At 45.0% G+C, this 25,138-nt stretch overlaps 1 protein-coding gene across 2 annotated transcripts in view; it reads right to left on the bottom strand.

The window, feature by feature from the left end:
- The window catches only part of PHKB (phosphorylase kinase regulatory subunit beta), a 206,348-nt gene that overhangs the window by 119,878 nt on the left and 61,332 nt on the right, over positions 1-25,138 (bottom strand). For both annotated transcript variants that reach the window (XM_018553209.1, XM_018553201.1), the window contains 2 exons: positions 20,965-21,045; positions 9,764-9,879 (listed from right to left, as the gene is read on the bottom strand). In XM_018553209.1, the coding sequence (XP_018408711.1) occupies positions 9,764-9,879; positions 20,965-21,045 (197 nt within the window). The remainder of the gene's footprint in view (positions 1-9,763; positions 9,880-20,964; positions 21,046-25,138) is intronic.

Here is a 25,138-nt window from a genome sequence, read left to right as displayed (position 1 = left end):
AGACAGTGAGGGGAAATCTTGCCAGTGGGGTCACAGAGATGTAATCCTGATATCTGGCTCCCCGTTGGAGAGATTTACCCTTATTTTTTGCCGCGGTGGAAGGTGGATTACCCAATTTTTTTTACAAAAAGTACAGTTTTCCTTTAATGTAGGTACTGCAGACATAATATGATCTAATCATTAGGATTCTCTGTACATGGTACAGTCCCAATCTTATCTGTTGTAATGACTGGGTGAGGAAAGGTAAGATGTAAGAGTTCCATTAGGATATATGATAGATAGATAGATGATATTAAGCACTTGCAACAGCAGAACAAACAAACCTCTGCAATAAAAGTGAATAACACTAAAGCAATCCATGTGGACAGAATCAATAGCTGCATGTCGTTGTTCTGGACTGACAATGGTAGAACATGCCTACGATTGGGCACTGGCACGGCGACTTATAAACTCTGGCAAAAGCTCTTGCGACCACACAGGCGATAAAATGGGAGACAGCAAAACAGGGTTGTCACTACATAATATGGAGTACCTGAACAAGGACTCTTATGGCAGCATCAATAGGTATATTGTCAATGAAAGCTATAGATTTAAAAAGATTAAAAAAATTATTTTGAAAACTACAAACACACGCTAAAGATCGGATGAGATTTTGGTGTTTGGGCTTACATCTACTTTAAAGCTACAGTGTAACTATACATAAGAATAAGGCGAGATAGTTACATAGTATTTGAAGTTGAATAAAGACATAAGTCCACCAAGTCCAACCTATTGCGTGTATGCATTTATGAGCTGGTTTGTGCATGTATATGTGTCCATGTGTGATTTTCTCTTAGCAATACCTGTATCCCTGTATATTATGGTCTCCCAGGAACTCGTCCAGGAGTCTCTTGAATGATTCCACACTCTTCGCTGAAATCACTTCCTGCGGCAGCGAGTTCCAGACCTTAACCGTTCTAAATGTGAAGAACCCCCTGCACCCTGTGTGTTTAATTTTTTTTTTCCACCAATTTTTGGTGGTGCCCTCTGGTCTTTGTTACGGAGCTGACCGTAAACAGTTTGTTACTGAGGTTGCTGTCACCCTTGAATAGTTTATACATGAAAATCATGTCCCCCCTTAATCTCCTAACCTCCAACGAGAACACATTTAATTTTAACAACCTTGTTTCAAAGTTCAGATCCTCGAACCCCTTAATGAGTTTGGTTGCCCTCTTCTGGACTTTTTCCAGCTCAAGGACATCCTTTCTGAGTATTGGTGACCAAAACTGGACCGCATACTCCAGATGTGGCCGAACCAGTGATCTGTAAAGTGGCAAAATTATAGACTTGCCCCTGCAATAAATTCCCTTCTTAATGCAAGACAGGAGTCTGCTTGCTTTGTTTACAGCAGTCTGGCACTGCAAGCTATTCTTCAGTCTGCGGTCTATAATGACTCCCAAATCCTTCTCCGTTTCCGACTTCCCTAGTGGCACACCCATAAGAGTATAGTCCATTTGCCTGTTTTTAAGGCAAATGGACTATACCCCAGCACCGAACCCTGGGGTACGCCACTCAGATGAAGGCATATGATGCATAGTTTTCATATGATTGATGCAGTATGATGTGTTTTTATAATGTCTAGATGTGTGTTTAGTTAGGCAACGCCCAATGGGCCTGATTTTTATGTTCAATGGAACCGTAGTGATTGGCCAACCAAACCTCAACCAGGCCAATAAAATGTCCCCAGACGGTGATTGGCAAGAGTGAATACTGGCTTCACCGCACATAGCAACGACTGTCTGGATCAGCGAAGATCATCTTTTGTCTTTGGGTACTCCGAGCGCGATGATGAAGGCACGAAGCCTAAAAAGCCGGCGTGCTAAACTGACATCTCTACCACTGCTAATGTTCACTACCAGTGCACATTATTAATGCTTGAGAATGACTTTCAAAACTTTCTCCGCTTTATGTAGAAACATTAAAATCTCATCTAACTCTTCCCCGGCAACACGACTCCCAGGTTAATGAAGCAGAAACGACATTTAAATGTATTACATGGCAAGCTGCAGTGATGGCTTTCAGACGTCACTCTGTAATAAGAGTGCAGGAATATTTCTGGGTGTTACAGATCATTCGGTGCCATCCCGTCCAGACAATGAACAGCCAACCACAAGAAGCCTACAACGAAGAACATGACTGTTTATGGAGATCACAGCTCATACTTTGCATGGAAATAAAGACTGAATATGTACCCTCTGAGGTGACATTTTGTGACCCTCATGTCTTCCTGTTCTTTAAATAACAATACACCAACTGGAGGAAAACCTTTCCGTAGAGAAACATGGAGGCTGCCATTGCTGATTGCCAAGCTAACCCTCTGACTTCAATATTGTATGCCACTGGCCCAGAACAAGTTAGTTTCCTAATATGCATACTTGTTCCAGGTCAGGGGCAGAAAGTACTAAAACCAGCTGGTAAGTATAGTAAGCAAGGCAATCAGCATTTTCCAAAGGGGGTTAAAGCAAACCTAAACTTTCTCCATGCAGGGCAAAGCAACAGCTTTATATTGATCCCCCCGGTCCCCTGCAGCACTTACACACACATACTCAGCACGTATCCTGCTGAAGGAAGCAAATAATGTATCTAGTACTTCCTAGTATGGAGGAGCAGGAGACCGTATTGGTGCTGGGTGACAGGGCCAGAGATATCACAAGGAAGTGTCGAGTCTCCTCAGCCCTGTATAACCTCTGACTGCAGTGACTTGAGGTATACCCAGGGCTGTCATTCTTTACTCCCTGTGCCCGAATGAAATGGAGGGGGGAACAAAAGAAAAGTAAGGTCTTGTACACGCGCATGCAGATAGGTGAACAATCCTGGACGCATTCTGGGTCGTGTGCGTGTTTATGCAAGCCCAGTGTATACTCACATATAGCCATTGACATACACATGACTCGCTGCCATGTACAAAAGCCCTTAGAATGTGTTGCTGGGAGTATTAAAAGAGAACTATGGGGTAAGTGTTTTTCCCCATAGTTCTCTTAAAGGTCACAGGAGGACATATACTAGCGTCCTCCCGTGACCCAAAGCTCAGTATATCGCGAGCTACAGCTCACGGTATACTGAGAACGCTGCAGCCGGGACGGATCCCGAAATCCACCCAGCTGCGTGACTGACAGCTGGCTCTGCTTATCTAGGAGGTGGAACCAGCTGTACCCGCCCCCTCCCCCATCCGTTCCTCCAGTCAGCACTGGGGGATCGGAGCGTGGGAATCTCTGCGGGGAGTGGTGACTGACAGTCACCTCTCCCTGCAGGGAGATGATCGATAAGTGAGCGAGCGACGGTATGCGTTCGCTCACTTCCCGATCTATTGAGCCGACATGTGACAGTTTCATTGTCACACGTCGGCTCGAACTATGAGGCTGAGTGATTTTCACTCACCTCATAGTTCTCCTTTAAAGTCAACATTTGTTTTGTACTGCAAGGGCAAACCACAGGTTTAGAAAAACCCAAGAATAGAAATGTAACACATTGCAGCTTACCAATCCTTAGCCCACCTAAAAATTGCCCCCATGTAATGAGGATAAAACAGAGAAAGATGTATTTGTACTCTTGTTCTAAGAGGACAACTATGGCTCCTTCCATAGATACAAAGCCTGCAAAAAACAAACAAAGCGAAAATGAATAGAGCCACCACATCTCAATGACTGGTAAGCTGCGATATATACAATTTTAGCTTTTAAGATTAGATATGCAGTTCTATATTTCTCCCTAGCGTTTGGGCCATTAGAGGGTCAGTGCACCCAAAACTGAATTCTCAGCTGTTTTGTGAGCTGACATTAGAAAAATGCCACCTGTAATTTTATTTTAACAAATCCCCCATCCATCTACGGCCAGACTTTCAAACAGATCATCATCTTCTATTTGTACATTCATTCATGTGTGGTACTGGGCGCAGTCCAGGCGAAATTGCTGAGTGAACAATAACTGTTTTCTTGTCTGACTTCTCTGGAAGATACAAGATAATCCTATTCTTCAAAGAACTTGTTTTTGAAATCATTTACTACCGCAAAAACTATCCTGCCAGATTTAGCTGTCTGTTCTCGGAGCGCTTGGTCTGGGTGGCTGTAATCTCCATCCTGGCTTATAGAAAAGAGACGGAGAAAAGACAAATAAGCCAAGAAACGTAATAGAGCCCCAGCTTTGCCGTAAACTAGCAAATTAGGAAAGCACAGGCAACAATGCCGGGATTGTTATCAAGAGAAATATTATAAACTTAACTACTTCAGCTCCCACAGCTCTACTCCCATTATGGGCCAAGGCAACTTTTCGGTTACTTATGACACCAAAGTAATACATACATTGTTGTTTCATGATATACAAGGCAATGGTATTATAATAAGTAGGGATGCGCCAAAATTTTGGCTGCAGAAACATATCGGCTGAAAATGGCACTTTCGGCCCGAAATTGCAGTGCATGCCTGGTTTCTCTCCTCCCCACTGTGCGCTACTCTGACGCAGCGTCCAGCATGGAGGAGAGAAACTGTCACAGGAGGCCGAGCGGTGCAGGGGAGGAGAGCGATGTGAGTGGCCGGCGTGTCACAAGAGGCCGAGCTTTCCTCCTGCACCGCTTAACCTCTTAAGGCAGATCAGGAGACTGGTGTGGGGGCGGAGACAGCTGTCACAGGAGGCTGAGCTCTCCTCCCGTACTGCTCAGCCTCCTGTGGTAAATCAGGAGAGCGGTGTGGGGGGTGTAGATAGCTGTTGGCTGTCACAGGAGGCCGGGCGTGCAGGGAAGTGTCAGCTGTCTGAGGAGATCCAGCTCTCCTCCCGCACTGCTCAGCCCCCTGTGACAAATCAGAAGAGCAGCAGTGTGTGGGCGGAGACAGCTGTTGGCTGCCATAGGAGGCCGGTGGTGCGGGGGCGGAGATCAAGCTCTCCTTCGCTCACTGTACGCTTAGCCTCCTGTGACAGCGAGTCAGGATGGAGAGCAGGTACAAGCAGTCAGTGATTGTTGAGTGTTTGTAAATAATTGAGGGCAGAGTAGGTTTACTGTGTCCCCAATTATGAATGAATGGGAAGTAATCTACATCACTTCCTGTTCATTCCTGATTGTGGGCACAGTAAACATACTCTATCCACAAGTTATGAATGAACAGGAACACTCAGTATAGAGGATTCCTGTTCATTTATAACCAGGGCTGCAGAAAAAGAGATTGATAACTCTGTATCCTCAATCTCTTTTTCTATTTTAAAAGGGATATATCAGGGGTCTGTTTAGACCCCCGATACTTCACCGTTCGCCAAGCTTGCTCCCGTGATGGACTACAATCTCAATAGAAACTAGTAGTCCATCACTGGAGCCTTTTTTTAAAAAAAATCCGATTAATCGAACTTAATAATCGGCTAACTAATCGATTATGAAAATAATCGTTAGCTGCAGCCCTACTTCTTAGCAGGTGGAATAACAAAGTCTCGTCTTGAGGGCGTGTTTAGAGTTCTCTTCATGTGTGTAGCGTGATGTAATGTAGTGTGATGAAGTTCTAGTGTGAAGTCGCCTGTCGCTTATATTCCAAAATCACGCCCTACGGCCGCAAGGGATCGCTAGGCACATTATGCCTGCGATCCAGTCAAAATAGTGCTTACAGCATTTGATCGGACGGGACTGGACCGTACAGCAGGCATAATTGTGCCTTGCGATCCCGTGCGGCCGATCGCATTTTGGTCAGAAGGCGTGGCTACGGTGCCATTCACTTCAATGGACCGCCACGCCCTTTCCTGCCCCACAAAAAAAGTGAGCCGCCCGCTATGCGAGGCAGTCCGTTCTGCCCAGAATCGGGCCGGAACGCACTGCATCTGGTGTGAACTAGCCCTAAAACTCCTCCTGACAGCGGCGCAATTCTATGTAAGCGGGGGTGCCTAGACACTCCTGTGCCTACAGTCTCATAGCTGTTTATCTGCAATGTGAGATCTAAGGCACTGCTGCCAGTCTCAGGAGATTTGGTGGTGCCAGTACTGTGCTACTCACTGTATTCCAAGCTTGAGGAAGCAAAGCCCTGCCTCCAGCAAGATGGCTGTATCCACACAGAGATGCAATGCAGACCAAGGCATGGTAAGTCAGTAATTGGTAAATATCAGCTGCAGGGAGACACAGGCGATACTGGTGACTAGTCCTTTGACCTCTGCCTGCTTTTTTTGTGCACAGCTTCCACGGCACAGGTCTTCTTTAAAGTCACTGAGATAGAAAACGATACATAAGATCTACAATATTATAATGTTCTCTGTAGATACCGTCTTAGTGAGCGCCAGAAAACCGCTCTCTGTTTTCATTATAATGGGACTCGTGTGAGGTGTCAGCGGAATGAATTACGACTGCAGTAATGTGACTGGTTAAGTATACATCTATCAACACTGACATGCTAATACATTGAACGTTGTGAGGTAAAAGTATGATTTACTTGCCCGCGCTGCTCCAAGCTGGAATTTCATCAACCCTCATTGCTTAATTATGATGCCTAATATCTTGGAGATGAATACGCTTCCATCACCGGCGCCGCGATCCACACCATGAGACAAAGCCATTTATTTTTTTCGGGAAATAAATGAAGAACGCATCGTGAGCCGCTAATAAACGCGATTAACATGCTGAACAAACACATTTGTTACAATGTCACACTCGCAGCTCCTTTGAATATCAAGGTTCTTATGGGACAAGGAAGTCCTAAGATTAGAAAATGGTTTGGAACTGGGGTTTTCAGCTAGAGGACTGGCCACAGATCACAGAGACATGGTGCGGTTGGCTTATGTACACCTCTGAATTTTCCATGAAATCAATGGGCCTCATATATAAAAGAATGATAATTCTGCTAAGACCTGATTTAACTTCAACTGTTAAGGCCCCCATAGATGGCCTAAATTTTGGCTGAAGCGGATGACATTTGAGCCGTGGGGGGATCTGCAAATAACCTATTACAGGCACTAACTGTTTGGCAGCACCATTGCACTTAGGCAGTCATATGTGCTTGAATACAATACTGAGGAGATGCGGCAATTGAAGCGCCACACTAATTAGAAATAGACAAAATACAACTTTATTCCATTTGTAGGGATACCAGAACTTCCGGTCAGAGGAAGATTTCCTCCGACAGGCAGTGCCGTTGGAGAACATGGAGCCGGCTTCCAAGGCAATTAGAAAGCCGGGCGGCGTGTCATTACACATTGCCCAGGAAGCCGGGTCCATGCCAGCGGAAGCACAGGTATCGACACTCGGTATCGGCGAGTACCGACAGCAAAATATCGGTACTCGATACCGGGAAAAAAACGGTATCGGTGCAATTCCTTTCCATTAGGATCAGGGGGACAACTAGAGTTATGTTAAGTAATGACAATCTACAAACACATCCTTCTAGAACAGGGGTAGCCAAACTCCGGCCTTCCAGCTGTGGTGGAACTATAAATCCCATGAGGCATTGCAAGATTCTCACAGCCACAGACATGACTCCCCGAGAGAGATGCATCATGGGATTTGTAGTTTCACCACAGCTGGAGGGCCGGGGTTTGGCTACCCATGCTCTAGATAAATGCCGACTTTGTATTCTTTGCATACCTTAGTTCTCTTTTCTTTCCCAGTACTTCTGACAGTGGCCATGTTTACTAAGGGCAGATCACTAGCTCTCCTTTTACTTCCTGGATTACTGGCACATGTGACTAGGACATGTGACATCATCTCTGGGGAGGAAAATGCCTTTCCCTCAGATTTCATGAGATTACAGATGAGATTTCCCAGCAATGCTCTGCTGATGCTGAGCAATCCCAGTGTGCATTGCTTTGGCAAACTGAAGTCATTTTGCCCTTTCAAAGCAGGAAGTGAAAGCTCTGCAAGTGTAAGTATTTCACGATCGCAGCATTTTACACCCGACATGTCTATGTTATTATTAATCATCATACATAGAGGGATGCATTGGTAGAATTTCTGGTCCGCTTTACTGAGAGAAATCCCTTTAGCTTGAAATTTGTATTGAGTTGTGCTGGAAGTACTTCAGACTTGTCTGCAGCTGGTTTGGTTGCTGCCAAAACTCATGCTCCTGCTGACTGGGGACCTAGCTCTGACTCAGCAGGGGGAGTGTCAGACCATGGCACTGCTTTCATATAGAGAGCAGGTGTCCATCTCTACTGGAAGGGAAGCAGCTTTCCTATTCAGGCTGTGGGTGCATCTAACTAAAACCAACTGTAAAACTTTCCACGCCTTTTGGTTTGATCCAACTGATATGCATTTAGATTATTTAAACTGAAAAAGATAATAGTTCTTCTTTAAGGCCCCGTTCACATGTAGTGAATTATCGCGCGATATCGCGAGAAGTCGTCGGCCAATGCTATTCAATGGAGCTGTCTTAACTCCATGTCGCGCGTCGCGGTCGCAAGTTGCTTCTACCGGACCCTTTTTTCCGGCGGATTTTGCGCGATTTTGCCTTTTTTCTATGGAGCCCGACGGAGAAGTTCGCGCTACCATAGCTGGATCGTCCCTGGAACGTCGCCCCGAAAGTCGCGCTATCCCGGCTGTGCGGACCTGCTGCAAAAGGTATGTCGCTAAGTGTGAATGGGGTCTTAAGAGAACCAGAACTAAGGAAGCTGTGTCCAGAAAAAGCAAGTAAAAAGCAAAGGACTAGTCAACGGTATTGCTTGTAGGCTCCCTGTATCTGATCTTTCCTCATTACCGACTTAACATGCCTTGTTTTGCACTGTATCGCTGAGTGGAAGTGGCCATCTTGGTGGAGGAGTAGGGCTTTGCTTCCTCATGTCAGGGTTACTCCCCTGATGACCGGTAAAGGAAATACTAGAAGCAATGGTAAAGGTGCAGGAAGCACAGATTCACAGGAAGAATAAAGCAAAGGCATGCATGTGCTGCAGGTAATCAAGTACAGCTTCCACTCCAGCAAAGAGAACAGTGAGCAACATAGTAGTGACAGCACCAAATCTCACTCCCATTCTGGTGAGACTAACAGTCAGAGGCAACAGTGTCTTAGATGATCTCACGCTGCAGGCACAGGACTGCCTAAGCACAGGGAGTGCACTGTTGTTTTTCAAAAGGAATTCAACACAAAAATAAGATCTTTCCGTTTACTAGGCATGATTAACATTTTCATAATTCTTCTCTTTTTGAGTTCCGGTCCTCTTTAGGATCACTAGCAGTTAGGTGTCAGGAGTTACAGTGGGTCTGTGCCCATCCCACATCATCCTGATGCAGCAAGCACATTAACAAAAGCTCTTATTGGTTTGAGGGAACATAACTAGTTTTTTGTACGCTTGATTTCATTGATTGAATCCTATCCAGCAAAGACTTTGGAACAAGCAATTCCTTTTTTCCTGTTGTATGACTGCTGCAGCCTGAATGATCCCAATAAATGTTTTTGACAAAAAGGGTGTCTGCCTGAAATTACTAAGTGGATATGTCATGTGGTCAGTTTGGACGCAAATGACGCTTGGTGGGGTCTTTTAAGCCCAATAATGAAGTAATCTAGTCCAGTGAACTGCAGAACGGATAGATTGAACTCCTCAGCGACAAATGAAAGAAATGAGAAGTGCATTGTTCCCTGTAGCTGAAGGGGCTATAATTTAGCTGTGCTTACTCAGTCTTCATCTCCTTCATTACGGAGTTTTGCTAATCCAATCTATTTATGTGGAGCGTCCATAAAGCCTGCCATAAGGAATAATAGCCAAATCAAATGGGCCTGTGACTTAATTAGCCCATCAGAGTGAAGAAATAATGGAATGAGCTGTGTGCAAATACCTTGAATGCAATTCTGTGCTGCCGTTGTTGTACTTGCTGCCTCTCTCCCAGATCCCAAAGTCTGGCACGCGGTACGCTCTCTCAACGCAAAACACCAAGTTCTGGATGAACGACACCTGGAATAGTGAAAGGAATGTTACACACAGATCCGACAAAGACAATGTGAAAAAAAACCATTCAGTTTGAGGCAGATGGCAGCTGTCTGTACTAATTACATCTAACTTTCTAGACTCCAAAGACAAGGTATCTGAAGAGCTCTCAGGTCACTAGGTACTCATACACAGACCATAAACAACAGTCATTTAAAAAAAATACTATTTTTACCATTTGTATCTTTAGTGCTGAGGATTTGCTGAAGCGTCTCGCTTCTCTGTCTGGCAATCCGATGGACGTGTCTGGGTTTGGCAGATGCCAGGGGAACGGTACTTGCCTGACTGCATTGTGCCAAGTGTAAAGTTTGGTGGAGGGGGATTATGGTGTGGGGTTGTTTCTCAGGGGTTGGGCTTGGCCCCTTAGTTCCAGTGAAGGGAACTCTTAAGGCATCAGCATACCAAGACATTTTGGACAATTTCACGCTCCCAACTTTGTGGCAACAGTTTGGGGATGGCCCCTTCCTGTTCCAACATGACTGCGCACCAGTGCACAAAGCAAGGTCCATAAAGACATGGATGAGCGAGTTTGGGGTGGAGGAACGTGACTGGCCGCACAGAGTCCTGACCCCAACCCCATAGAACACCTTTTGGATGAATTAGAGCGAAGACTGCGAGCCCGGCCTTCTCCTCCAACATCAGTACCTGACAAATGGTCCAACATTCCCATAGACACACTCCTAAACCTTGTGGACAGTCTTCCTAGAAGAGGTGAAGCTGTTATAGCTGCAAAGGGCGGAGCCAACTCAATACTGAACCCTACGGACTAAGACTGGGATGTCATTAAGTTAATGTGCGTCTAAAGGCAGGCGTCCCAATACTTTTGGCAATATAGTGTATATGTGACAGGGTTACAATACATGGGCAGGATAGATAGACTGGGACAGGACCCTGTCAACCTGTAACAGGAAGTGCCTGAAAAAAGGACCTTGCCAGGATCACCAGATATTATTTGAATCTCTTATATGAGAATTTAGTTAGTGGGTTTACACATACTTTTTGAGACCTAAAACAAACACAAGAAAAAAACAAAAAAATGTACTTAACGAAGCAAAGTAGAAAAAAATGATTGCAAAGTAGACAAACTGCAGCAACGAGGGATGCCAGCGGGGTGCCGATATCATTAATGCAGACATATGGCCACTGTTGCTTCACCACATTTGCAGGGAATATCGGAATCCCTTACATTGTATAATGTAAAACAATTAGAGCTCGCATTACAGGGTCATTTGTCACAGTGAAACCGTGTATGCAAAGTCTCCGCAACAAAACTTCTGGCTTCAACTTAAAAGAAGAAAGTCTTAGGGGACCACCGGGCCCGTTGCCGAGATGAAGAAATGACAGGAGAGGATGGGGACATGGGAAAAAAAAAATCAAATTCCTACTGGAGGAAATATAATGTGAAAAGGATTGAAAGTACAAAATACAGCAGGGCCGGGTAATCAAAGTCCAGACATAAGGGAAGCCATGATGAAAGGATGAGAGGAGAGCAATTTCACTCTCAAGACTCAAAACATCAATGCTGAGTAATGCTCCGAAATATGGAAAGATCAAAGAAAAATGTCATGATCTTAGAGGCCAGGTGAAGAAGTAGAATAGAATTATGGGTCCCGGTCCCAGAAAGTCAAGCAGTAACAAATCCTGCAAACTGCTCTGAGCTGCTTATCATATAACTTAATTTCTGAAATAAATGTCTGAGGGGAAAAAAAAAAAAGAATTCAGGCAGACTCGACCTTCAATTCATATGGCCACCTCCGAAAAAACTTTGCCTTAATCAAACAGGGTGCTCTTACTATACTTAGGTGGTAATCTTTGGTGTGAGTATGTTCTATGAAATAAGCATTGCACACCCTAAGAGGACCTTGACTGAGATTGCCAGACAAGGCTAAAGCTGGCCATGCACCTATAGATTATCTGCATATTTCCTATGGTCAGATGGAAAAAGATTCCTCCATCTACGCTAAACTGTGTGGATGGAGGAATCTCCCGCTGGACCAAGCTTCAGTATCTTGCTAGTCGGCCCCACTGGCTCTCAAAATAACTGAATAATCTGATTAGATTCAGGCATTGTTCAGGTAGTTTGACGGCTAAGCGGGGCCGACTAGCAAGATACTGAAGCTTGGCCCAGTGGGAGATTCCTCCATCCACACAGTTTAGCGTAGATGGAGGAATCTTTTTCCATCTGACCATAGGCTGATAGAAAAAAAGTCTATAGAAAATCTATAGCTGGATGGCCAGCTTTAGACCTTGCTATGGAGTCTTCATGGAGGCCCTAGTGACCTAAATGAAGAGCCCTCATGGGGCCGTGGTTGAGGTGCAAGGCAACTACTTGGAAGAAGACCTTCTTTGTAGACAGGTTTCTCACTGCCAATAATCTGGGACATTTTATGCTGCTGCCAATACTTTCAATGCTGATATTCTAAGTTTTGGACATGAGAAGTCTGCCACAATATTACATATGCACATATTGCTGTGGTAGCATTGATCTCCATGCCGACATATATTTCTACTGAAGTGTAGGATTAAGGAAACCTGAGCTGACATACAAGGATACTAATGGAGACCGCCTCCTGAAGTTGCCTGTCTGTCTTGTTGATCCTATGACCTCAGTATTTCTCAGCCACTGACCTAGAAATAGCCCACAAGTCAGAGTGATGGTGGAACTCTACATAGGCAAACTTGTTTCAACATGGCGACTCAGAAAGTATTGCTACAGATCAGCATGCCAGCCGAGCACCTAGCATTGTTTAGAAGCAGAGATCAGAAATGGCAGCCTACATATGACAAAGGAAAAAACTCTACGGCTAGGACCCCTAATACGCACTAGCCTTCCTGTAACCTCAGCACTATCCATCGCCGTAATTCTCCTTTCTGTGAATCTAACACCAATCTCAACACTATCCATTGCTGAAAAACTAACCTTTCCTGCAACTCTAACACTAAACCTCCCTCTAGTAAACTTAACACTAACCTATTCACTAGTAAACCTAGCACTAACCCCTGCTGTAGCTCTAACACTAACCTTAACAATAACCCTCCCTAGTAATCCTAACACTAACCACTAACACTAACCTAACACCCCTTGCTGTAACTCTAACACTAACCCTTCTTCTAGTAAACCTAACACTAACCCTCCCTCTAGTAAACCCAACATTAACCCTCCCTGTAACTCTAAAACTAACCCTCCCTATAGTAATCCGAACACTAACAACTAACCCTAACCTAACACCCCTTGTTATAACTCTTAACACTTACCATCCCTCTAGTAAACCCAAATTTAACCCCCCCTGTAACTAACACTAACCCTTCTTCTAGCAAACCTTACACTAACCCTTCCTGTAACTCTAAAACTAACCCTCCCTTTAGTAAACCTAACACTAACCCTCCCTGTCACTCTAAAACAAACCCCTATTCTAGCAAACCTAATGCTAAGCAAGGAATCAGCTCAATCTGCAGGAAAGTAAAACTTTTAAACATCAAGGAGCAGCATCCATTGTAAGTGATTTTGACTTTATTATCACTTTCCTCGCAGTGGCATTATAGCAGCATCCACAGTGCTTGAAAAAAGTCAGCAGTGCACCATGGGTAATGCTAGAGAGAACAACTGGATTGCCTGGGGTAGAGCCTGATGAGAAAGGCCCACTAAAATGTCCTGCAGGCCCCCTTCCGAGAGCTCTGGAGAATCTAAGGTAAGATGGAATGTGAATAAACGGAGCAAAACCAAGGGGAACCAAATGCTTGTGCATGGGGACCCGCTATGGCCGACGTCAACTAGTTACTAGTATTCCTACAACCGCCAACAACTTGCCTAATTAAAAAAAAACAACAACAACCTGGGTTAAGGTTCTCGAAAGTTTAAGCACACTGTAAATATTGAATGATTTATTAATTCCACTAAAGAGTGCCTTCCGTTCAATAAATGGAAGAGGGCTTTACATCGAGGGCGGCACGCACGCAAAATCCATAACGCTATTAACATAACGCGCGGCTCTCGAGGGCAAACACTATATTCGTAAATTCTGTTTATAAGTCTGAGGCGCGTTTCGTCTCCCAGCAAACACGCTGTACATAATCAGCTCGCTCCTTAGCGAGTCGTGCGGTCGGAATATGGATTTAGGAACAAGACGGCGAGGCGGTTGCCGGTGAATGATAAGGTGGAAAAAAAGCTAGAGCAATCTCCCGGTAATAGACTGTCTGTCGGCTGCAGCGAGGAAATGCATTTCTTAAAAGCATAAGATCGGGAAAACCTGGGCTGAGAATGAAATTGTAATCGCTGCTCAATAGAGGGGGGGAAAAATCCAAACAAATGGGATTCTTTTTTTTTTTTTCTTTTCACCGACTTGCATGGCAGTTTTTTTTTAGAAAGAACACGGAACCTGATGCAGATAGAACTATGCCGGGGTAACTTAAACAAAACCAAACAAATCTGGCTCAAGACTTGTTTCTGTAACGTCCGATAGGATTTCACAATACGTGCTGTGCAAAACAGTCATTCAGTTTTATCACATGCAGACAGAAAGCCAATGCTAGCTAGGAATAACAATTGCCATTGTTATAAAGTCAGAAGGATCACTCAGTGTACTGTTGTCTGATTGCTGTATTATCCTCAGCAGCCAGATTTCACAGAGCTCCTCACAGGTGCAGTGGGTGGGTCTTTTTCCAGGAGCTTGTACTCTGAAGATCAGCCCCACCGCTCTGCTTCAGACCTTTGTCTTGGGACCGGTGAGAAGTGAAAGGGTGGATCCAATTTTGCCACATCGTGACAAGCTTTGCTGATCCTCTGTAGACAAGTATTTGGAAGCTGACCTGATGCAGATTAACCACTTGATGACAGGGGGGTTAAACCCCCTTCCTGTCCCGGCCATATTGTACTTTGACTTCAGAAAAGTGAAGAATCCCCAGCACTCAGAAACTGTCGTTTTAGATCTTAGTGATCATGTATCATGTATTGATGTCACATGTATCAGAATAACCAACGTTTCGGGGGCCACACAAGGCACTATAAACAGTAGAAAGGCATCATGGCACACTCACAAGTCAGCATGTAAAACAACTTGTCTCACCACTAAGGTTAATAACAGAGGTTTGGATACACGTCTTCAGCAGAAATTGTGAAAGCTGCACAACCGTGCCAAGGCACCTCTTATAGTGCGGTCCTAACTCTAAACTATGAGAGTCTCCATCTTGGAGCACATGGGGGCAGAAGATTTCAAATTGGGTGCAGGTTTGTCAGGAGGAAGCCCGGCCTCCTTAAAGGCACAGGAAAACACAAGGGATCCCGCACATCCCAATGGCAGCTGAGAACCCCCATGCGTCGCTGCACCAAATCGGTCAAGCAAAACAAACGACAAACGCACTCAACAATTTGTCACCAGTTATACAGTAAGGTGCACACGAATTGGGCTTTAAACAGTAAACAGTAGAAAGGCATCATGGCACACTCACAAACCAGCATGTAAAACAACTTGTCTCACCACTAAGATTAATAACACAAGGCACTATGTCACCCCGATGAAGGGACCCTGCATGGCCCCGAAACGTTGGCTATTCTGATACATGTGACATCAAGAAATGATCACTGAGATCTAAAACGAACGTTTCTGAGTGCTGGTGATTCCCCACTTTTCTGAACCTGAAGTTACACGGCGCCATCCGTGTTCATCACTGCGAGCACTACTGGTGCTACTATTGACTACTGGTTCCAGGCGCTGTTAGTAGAGGTCTTATTGCTCCATTACCACGTTCACAGGTTCCTTCTCCTGTTCTTAGAGCAGCACTCCACACTGACCACATCCACACATGCTCCACACCTCCACGAGAGCGCTGTCCTTTTTTTCTTTGTTGCCAGGCGCTGTTAGGAGTGCTTGAGGAACATCCATACAAAATGGTACTTTGACATTTTTTCAGTCATGCAACGGTGTACTGTAATTAATTTTATATAATTTATTTGGGGACACATAGAGCACATTTCTTTTGATGGCATTTAATCACCTCTGGGGTTTTTTATTTCTCACTATATAAAGTACCAGAAATTTACAAAAAAAAAAACTATTTCTCTACATTATGTTATGAACCATTTATTATTGCCCAATTTTTGGGTAAAATATTAAAAAACGGGGTCATTCGGGTAAACAGACATCAAACATGTGAAGCCTTAAAATAGCATGCGCCTGCGGAATCGCCAAAAACTACTGTACATAAAATTGCGCATGGGCGACGATTTAAAAGCGTTCATCAGTTTAGTGTTAAGTGATTGATGGCGCTAGAATTGTTGCTCACACTCCGATGTTCATGGTGATACGTTACAGGTGCAACACAATCGCCATTTCTGTGCGTAGGCGCACCAGACACGTGTTTGTGTTTGTATGTGCAAATGCTGACCTCTCCTCCCTCCTCTGTACAGGCAGCTGCTATGCCGGTCCCAGGGGGAACAGTGGAGCCCGGGATAACCAGCGGAGGGGGACCGTGGCAATGGAGGGGGGCTTACACTACATGCAGTCATACAAGTGATCGGCCGGCTGTAGAGCCGGTCGAACGCTTGTATGTAACAGCCGGTACCGGCTGTTTAGATTCCCAGCCAGAATATTGCTCACGCAGGAAAAAAATCACGTAAATGTACGTCCAGCTGCTAGGAAGCATGCGCTGTCTGCACGTATTTTTTATTATGGGCGGACGGCAACTGGTTAAAGAAGAAGTCCTGGAATTTATAAAACTTACCCTTGCAGTGCACTACCCATGGCCGGTGCAGAGGGAGAGAGAGGGCAGTGCTGACCACCATGGGATCGAGGATCAGGTGAGTATATCTGCTTTATTTCAGCCTCTTGACAACGCTTGCAATACAGGGGAAGCCCCACTGCAAGGGTAAGTTTGCGATTTTCCTGCAGCGCTGAATACTGAAAAATGGCCTGGATGGGAAGGGGGTTTAACACCGCGGATGTCAACTGGTTAAAGGAGAACTATGGGGTTAGGGCTTTTCCCCATAGTTCTCCTATGGGTCACGGTAGGACATAAACTAGCCTCCTCCCGTGACCCAAAGCTCAGTATATCGCAAGCTACAGCTCGCGGTATACTGAGAACGCCGCAGCCGGGACCGATTCTGACATTACTGTCGAGATCCACCCAGCTGCGTGATTGACAGCTGGCTCTGCCTATCTAGAGGCAGAGCCAGCTGTACCCTCCCCCGTCCGTTGCGCCAGTCAGCGCTGGAGGATCGGACAGGGGATCCTTGCAGGGAGCGGTGAGTGACAGTCACGGCTCTCTGGAGGGACATGATCGAGAAGTGAGCGAGCGACGGTATGTGTTCGCTCACTTCCCGATCTATTGAGCCGACCTGTGACAGTCTCATTGTCACAGGTCGGCTAGAACTATGAGGTGAGTGAAAATCACTCACCTCATAGTTCTCCCTTAAACATCAAGGCCCAGCATCCATTGCAAGTGATTTCATCGGCTTTTAAATAGCGTAAAAACATTGTTTCTGTTATCACTTTAAGATTTCAGAGTAATTAATAACCTTCAATCAAACATTTAAGCTACAATGAGGACAGTCGGCTCAGGCAGAGACGCCATTGTGTGGTCTTGGCTTAGAACTCGTCGACGCTTATTTCCCGATACATTAAAGAACACTCTGTGAGGCCTGAAGCCGCAGGCAACAAACAACATATGTCCTAATCTACAAGCATTACCGGTTTTCTGAAATTTCCTTCACATATCAGTCGGATTTCTTTCAGCTCGGAAATAAAAATTAATTACCCGCTCTAATCTCTATATTCTCTATCACCATGGAGACGCATTAGAATTCCTTTACGTGGCGCTGATGTTCTAAACTTATAACTAACTTGGAAAACAAACTCCTTTTTAGTGTTACTGTAGAGACCAAGCCTGAAATTACACGGATTGAAAAAAAAAATAAAAAAAGCTCGCAATGCTTTACATGTAAAATTGATATTACAAGACAAAGCTTCCTGCTGTCACCCGGGACCAACACGTTTTGTTAGATAATTGCCGAGCAGAATGACTCCTGAGATAAATTAGAAAAAACGATATAAAAAGGACTTGAATAATTTAATTCATAAATACAATAAAAAGCAGATGCATTTAAATCTTAAAGGGAAAGTAGAGAGGATTTACTGTGAGATCATATTCTGAAATTACTAAATATTATAGTAGAATTAGCAGCTGTCAGCATTGTTGCTGCTGATTGACAAGCCTGCTGCTCGTCAATCGGCAGTGGGGCACACCTAGCTCCTCCCACTGTTTTCTGGATTGGCCGGGCCGCCTCTGTTGCTGAAACCCCTCCCACTGTGAGCTGCCGTGCCGGTGTTCTATCAAAGTTTGTGACTGTGTTGGAATGTGTGACCGGTGACGCGGTCAGAGATTCCAACGTAATCCCGCTCGGTTTGACAGCAGTGGAATGTGTGACCACCCATTAGGTGAAGCATTCCAACGCTTTGTCGGCTGTTCCAGAGGAGATCGGCTCACTGCACATGTGCACATGCGAGCACCGCAGATATATTTGTAATATATATTTCTATATATTTGCGTAGCTGGCTGATTGTAACACTCCTGCAGTTACTGTTTGTGAATCACCCCCCTCTGCGGAACTCACAAAGTCCAATAGAAGTGACATTTGAGACTGATCAGCTGTTCCAGGGCAGATGATCGGTTCTCCTGCACATGCGCAGTGAGCTGATCTGCCCTGGAACAGTCGACAAAGCGTTGGAATACTTCACCTAATGGGCGGTCACACATTCCACTGCCGAGAAACTGGGCGGTCACACATTCCAACCTAGTCACAAACTTTGCTAGAACACCGGGGAGGGGGAGCGTGTGAGTCACAAAGGAAGAAGGATTTGCCTCAGTCAGGGAAGGTAAAGGAAGTTTTTATTTTAATTTAAAAGGCTGGTGTATCACTTAGTCCCCAATAGAGGGAATGCGTGCCGTGTCTACGAGAGTTCGTGCCCACGTTTACTTATTGATTTCAATGGGTTCTGCACGTGAGACAAAGGCGGGAAAGTAGCTCATGTAGCAGATACTGCTCCACGCATCCTGCGTTTTCCCCCCGTGCATTTTAATGCGTGTTTTCCCAGGCGCGTTTGGGGTACCATTATTTATGTAATGGCACTGCAATTGCTTGCACGTTTTTGATGCGTTCCATTAACACACGTCAAAGCGCAATTTTTTTTCTGCATTTGGACCTTGTACACAGAACCCCTAGGTGTGAACAGGGACCTAAAACAGAACTACATCCTTGTATCCCTTTCAGTCAAGGAAAGGATAGCGGTCTAAGGTTCTATGATGTATTTCAGAATCCTGCTGCACTCCTTACCAGTTATCCCTGTCAGCGTGGGTGCCGGAAGTGACCGCGGATGGCGCAGTACACTAAATTAAAGTGAAGAACACATCTGTGACATTTCAAGCCTGATGAAGGGGACCATGTGTGGCCCCAAAATGTCATTTGTTTTGACATGAAGCGTCAATCAACAGACATGTTCTTCACTTCAATATGGTGTGCTGGTGACGTCTTTAACAAGCTAAGGTTCTATGAGCCATCATGTCCTATACAGTGTATCATACGTCATCAGACATTCCATTACGTCACTGGACGGAAGAGGAGACAGGCGGCAGAGACCAGAGAAGCAACCAGCCAGCTCTTTGGTTCAGGTAAGTATAACTTTTTTTTATTTTTGTCCCTAGATGAAAACGAACACTTGACCCTTGCAGTGCAGGGGATGCCCTACTGCAAGGGTTAAGTATAATTCTGCCCAGAGTATGCCCAGAACAATGTAACATTAATATTGTTTATTGGAAGCAATGCATGATAGGATATGTAGTCTTAAGAAATGGAGATTGCGTCACATGAAGCATATGGGAAAGAGACGCAAAGCACACTGGGGATCCAGGAAGTTGTTGGAAGTGATGGGCAGATGGAAGGCAGCGCTCACTACATAAAAGGGAATTTTTTACTTAAAGGAGAACTATAAGGTGAGTGCTTTTCACTCACCTCATAGTTCTAGCCGACCTGTGACAATGAGACTGTCACAGGTCGGCTCAGTAGATCGGGAGGTGAGCGAACACATACCGGCGTTCGCTCACCTCTCGATCCTGTCACGGCTCTCTGCTGTGACAGGGGAGGGGCTGGATTCCCCCCTCCCCGCTTCGATCCGCCAGCGCTGACTGGCAGAACGGACGGGGGAGGGTACAGCTGGCTCTGCCTCTAGATAGGCAAAGCCAGCTGTCACTCACGCAGCTGGGCGGATCTCGACATCGATGTCGGGATCCGCTCCGGCGTCTCAGTATACTGCGAGCTGCAGCTTAGGGTAACGGGAGGACGCTGGTTTGTGTCCTCCCGTTACCCTAAGGAGAACTATGGGGAAAAGCTCTGACCCCATAGTTCTCCTTTAAGTTTTGATTGCATTATCAGAAACAACTCCAGCATGTATTCCTATTACAATGCTGATGATATAACAGGAGGAGGATATGCTGGGACTTTACATCTCCTTTAAGTGTTACGTATTAGGAATGCATAGTTGCCACCTCAGTTCATTTTACATACTATGTAATAGGTGCTGCTGGCCTGACATCTGTCCCCTAATCGGACTCAGAAAACAATATGTGGAGCTGGAGGTATCAAATACCTGGAAGTGTTACACCTGCACATTACTTAGCATGAATTCAGTTAACATAAAAGGAATCTGATGAAAAATATCTGATCCTCGGCCCAGTTCAAAGCTTGGAAACACCATACAAAAAAAAGGGGCATACAAACGGTTGCATTTTCCTATAAAGAAAGATTTAGGTTATGTTACCAACTCAGAAACCATTAACGAATAGTCAAGTTCTCAAAACCCGACACAGCCTTTTCTTCTGAACTTTCTCCTCTGCAAACCTCACCACTCTGCTATCTCTTAATTATACATCAGAGTCCTTACATGAACGGCCTGATGCCTATTGACTGCATACAAGAAATATAATTAAGCGGCATAGTGGTGCAGGGAAAGAATTAATTAAAAAACTCATTGATCAAGTATAATGGAATTGGTGAAGACTGGATACCTCGTCTGTATTGTAAATGATCTGCAGTCCGGAGGATATCATTTCCACCAAATACAGCAAGAAGAGAGACACCGCATTTATCTGGAAGTAAAGAGAGAGAGAGAGAGAGAAAAAAACATTAAAAAAGGTAATCGTTAATTAATTTCCATGTTTTATCTGCTGACCTTTATGCAACACCACATATGGCAGATTAGCTGGCCCCTGCTGCTAGCCTGACATTGTTTTTGAATTCTGTCTTCCTAAATAGTGCAATTACAAAATGTTACTGCTTAAAGAGAAGATGTTTGCCACATTTTAATGGGCAGGAACAATAAGCAATTGTATACCAGCCTCACTGTCCTGTAGAACAACATCGAAACTCTGAAGGGTCTGCAGTGCAAATGCAATCAGCTTTGGTTGTCACTGAATATGGCTCACCTACTACTGGCCCATCATTCTGATGAGTGGTGTCACTAACAAATAGTTCTGTGAAAGTGGTAGGTGGCGGTAGGCCTCAGGCAGCGACCACTGATGTTGGCTCTGTATGTACTACAGGAGCATCCAGGGTGCACTCTACCGGGCATAACAGCTGTCAAGCAGGATCATGGAGGTGCTTACTATTTTATGGCTTGTTCACACCTACAGTGCATTGCCATGCAAGAGCTTCTTTGCATTCCCATTCATTTGAATGGCACCCCAAATGCACCTCCCACCTGCAATGCGCTCAACCACACTGCAACGCTCAATATCGCAATACTGTGCGTTGCAGGGTGGTTGGAAATACAGTGCATGCAGGATTTTTTTTAAGCGCACCACATTGCACGGTATTTGGGTACCAAGCATTGTGTACACGGTCGATCTTATTGCAGACAGGAAGTGTGTTTTAAGGGGGCCATTCAAATATATGGCAGCGCAAAGCACCTCCCGCATTATTAATAAACAAACCTGGTGTGAACAGACCCTTAGGCAACTGGTTGGGGCCATCCAAACATTCACTACAAACCAAAATTTTCACCGACTCTAAACATGGCCGTAGGGCAGTGCATGCAGGTTACAATAACGACCTTCCAACCAAAAAAAAAGTATTACAAAAATAGACCTGCAATGGCGGGTAATAATTAAAATGTTTCCTGTTATAGGAGATGTGTGGAAGCAGTGGTCTCTCTTCAGAGACCCAATATGCCCCCCAGCTGAGTCACAGCTTGAGCTCAACAATCAGAAGAGACCATGAGCTTTTGCTGATTACAGAGCTGTAAGTCTGACTCAGCAGAGGTGGGGTTTCTACTTGTATGGCCACCTCCTATCACCAGCATGAATCAGTTCTGCCAGAGGAAGAAGAAGCTTTTAGAAGGAGCCTCCAATCACTTGTCAATGGGGTCCTTAAACACTGATGCATCTTCTACAGGGATGGTTAAGGCTTTGTTAAGATGGGATACGGCCAGATCCAAAGTGGGTGATGCCCATCTCAAAAAGGGGGCCATTTGAGAGGAGTGGACAGCTTGTCAGGGCAATTCCATTCTCCATAGATGACGACTGCAAAGAGCGAGTGTACTGCAGGGGTCCTGGCGACCCTAAAGGAGCCTACACTGGAGACGGCATGGGTGGAAAAGCCATTCCAATTAAAGCATTACGCCGGTTTTACTGTCTAAGGTGCCCCAAGGCCTTTTGAAAAGAAGGAAATGGTGTCTCTTACAGGAAGCTGAGAGTCTCACAAAGCCAACCATTAACTTTTGCTCAGAAACACAAAATAGACCTCCGGGTAATTATTTCGAATCGCTTAAAGCAAACAGCTTCACATTTATCTACGCGACAGTATTATTGGCAAGAAAAGTACAAGAACAATTTGAATAATGGCTTAAACAATAGGCTGGGTATCTGGGGACACAGCAGTCTGTCCTCAACCATGACAATAGATGGGCTACCTGCAGTGGGACGTACAGAAACGCAGAGCTCTATGTAAAAACCTGATAAATCTGCTTTTATGTGCTCTTAACACATTTACGTGGGCTGGTTAACGAGTTGGCTCCTATTGTTGGCAAACAACACTTAATGTGTGAATGGTTACAGTGCAGACATTAATTGTAACGTGCTCAAGTAATGGGTGGTGCGAGTACACAAAGAAAGGATGGAAGAATTTATACCGAAGCATTTCAAAGACACAATACATGTGTCATTCAGCATTGCTCATTTTGTTCCTAAGAGTCCTAAAAATACAATCTGAAGTCGGAGCTTTTCTTAGGGCCCATTCACACCTATCTGGTAGCTTGCATTGCGTTGACACACACCACATCAAGGCAGCCCATTCAATTGTATGGGCTGCCAACTTAGATAACAGACTGGAAAGTGGTACCATTATTTTACAACAATGCATTATCGTGGTTGCCATTCAAAAATCACATGTATGGCATGTGACTGCAACAAAGAAGTGTGAATGGGCCCCATTGTGAATGCCTTCATTTTAAACTATCAAAATCAAAAACTATTTACCAAAAGCAGACATCACAAGATGCCTACTGTTACCTTTATTAGTCCGAAAAAACTTTCCTGTGCACCTCACTGATTTAGGGGCTCATTTATAGAGAACAGATAGCCATAGATATAGTCCCGTAAAGATAATCTCACCCCGGCCTGTATCTTATGGCCCATTCATAAAATAAGGGCCACAGTATGCAACCTACAAAGCCCCACAGAGTTCTCTCTACTTAACATCACATGGGATGGAATGGGATCACCTCCCCGGCCTTTTTCTCATTTGCAAAACCAGCAGAGCTCTAAGGACATTTATAAATGCCAAAACTGTGTTTTATAACATGTGCAGAGCTTTTTAAAAAACAATGGTAACCCATGGAATGGCCTTACCGCTGATTTATGAATGAGCTCCTTTGTTTCAGTTTCTTACTGGGTCATGCCTTTCTCTAAAGGGGTGGGCAACTCTGGCCCCTAAAATCCCACTACAACTACTACAAAACCCAACATGCCTCTGGGAGTCATGCCTGTAACTGCCAGTCTTGCAAAGCCTTATAGTTCCACCATATCTGGAGAGCAAGAATTGCCCACCCCTGCCCTAAATTAACTGTACTAGGATAAGCATCCACCGCTTAGGCTTCCTGAGTGGCCGGGAAGCCGGCTCCATGCTGTTTGGCCGTCTCAATGCTGATTGGCTGGGAAGCTGGCTTTGAAATTGGCTGTTAAAGTCCGTTGAGGGGCAATAGAATTGTAGATGATCTTGTACAAATGGGTCATACTCCCACCTACAGGAGTATAATGTTAATAACATGGGGGCAGAATCTCAATGTCCCTGAATGAAGATCAAAAACAAGATTTTACAGTAAGTGTGAAAATCTTATTTTTCATCCATCGAGTGACCTGGGAATTGTAGATAATCTAATACAACGGGTTTCACTGCCAACCACGGGAGATAGGGACACTGGAAAACAAATAACCAGACCCTGTATAATCCCTACCCTCCAACCGTCACGCCTCAGTTTTTTGCTAGTGTCCTATAAGGGTTGGACGCTCTTTCCTCGGCTCTGTTTAGAAAAACTTTAACTATACTTCTTCCTTTTTTTTTTGGAACTATTATGTAGTCCCAATCATTTCTTTGATTGAGATCCATAGTTTTTAAAGGAGAACTATGAGGTGAGTGCGTTTCACTCACCTCATAGTTCTACCCGACCTGTGACAATGAGACGCTCAGTAGATCGGGAGGTGAGCGAACACATACCGGCGTTTGCTCACCTCTCGATCCTGTCACGGCTCTCTGCCGTGACAGGGGAGGAGCTGGATTCCCCGCTCCGATCCACCAGCGCTGACTGGCGGAACGGACGGGGAGGGGGCGGGTACAGCTGGCTCTGCCTCTAGATAGGCAGAGCCAGCTGTCAGTCACGCAGCTGGGCGGATCCCGGCATAATTGTCGGGATCCGTTTCAGCTGCGGCGCCTCAGTATACTGCAAGCTACAGCTCGCGGTATACTGAGTTTAGGGTGACGGGAGGACGCTAGTTTGTGTCCTCCCATTACCCTAAGGAGAACTATGGGGAAAAGCCTTAACCCCATAGTTCTCCTTTAAGTACAGTATTCCCCAAGATGTGCATTTCTGTCCTGATTCCGGTCCTGAACGGTTCTCTCTCCTTTTTATCAGTTCTTCTTCATCTAGCCTTCTATTTTAGGCGTTGACTTCTTATACTATGCATAGCA

This window comes from Nanorana parkeri, unplaced genomic scaffold, assembly GCF_000935625.1.
Source record: "Nanorana parkeri isolate BGI_ZX_2015 unplaced genomic scaffold, ASM93562v1 scaffold6, whole genome shotgun sequence".
NCBI classification, from domain to species: domain Eukaryota; kingdom Metazoa; phylum Chordata; class Amphibia; order Anura; family Dicroglossidae; genus Nanorana; species Nanorana parkeri.
Note: the sequence above shows the minus strand (reverse complement) of the source record. Positions and strands in the feature narration are given on the sequence as shown.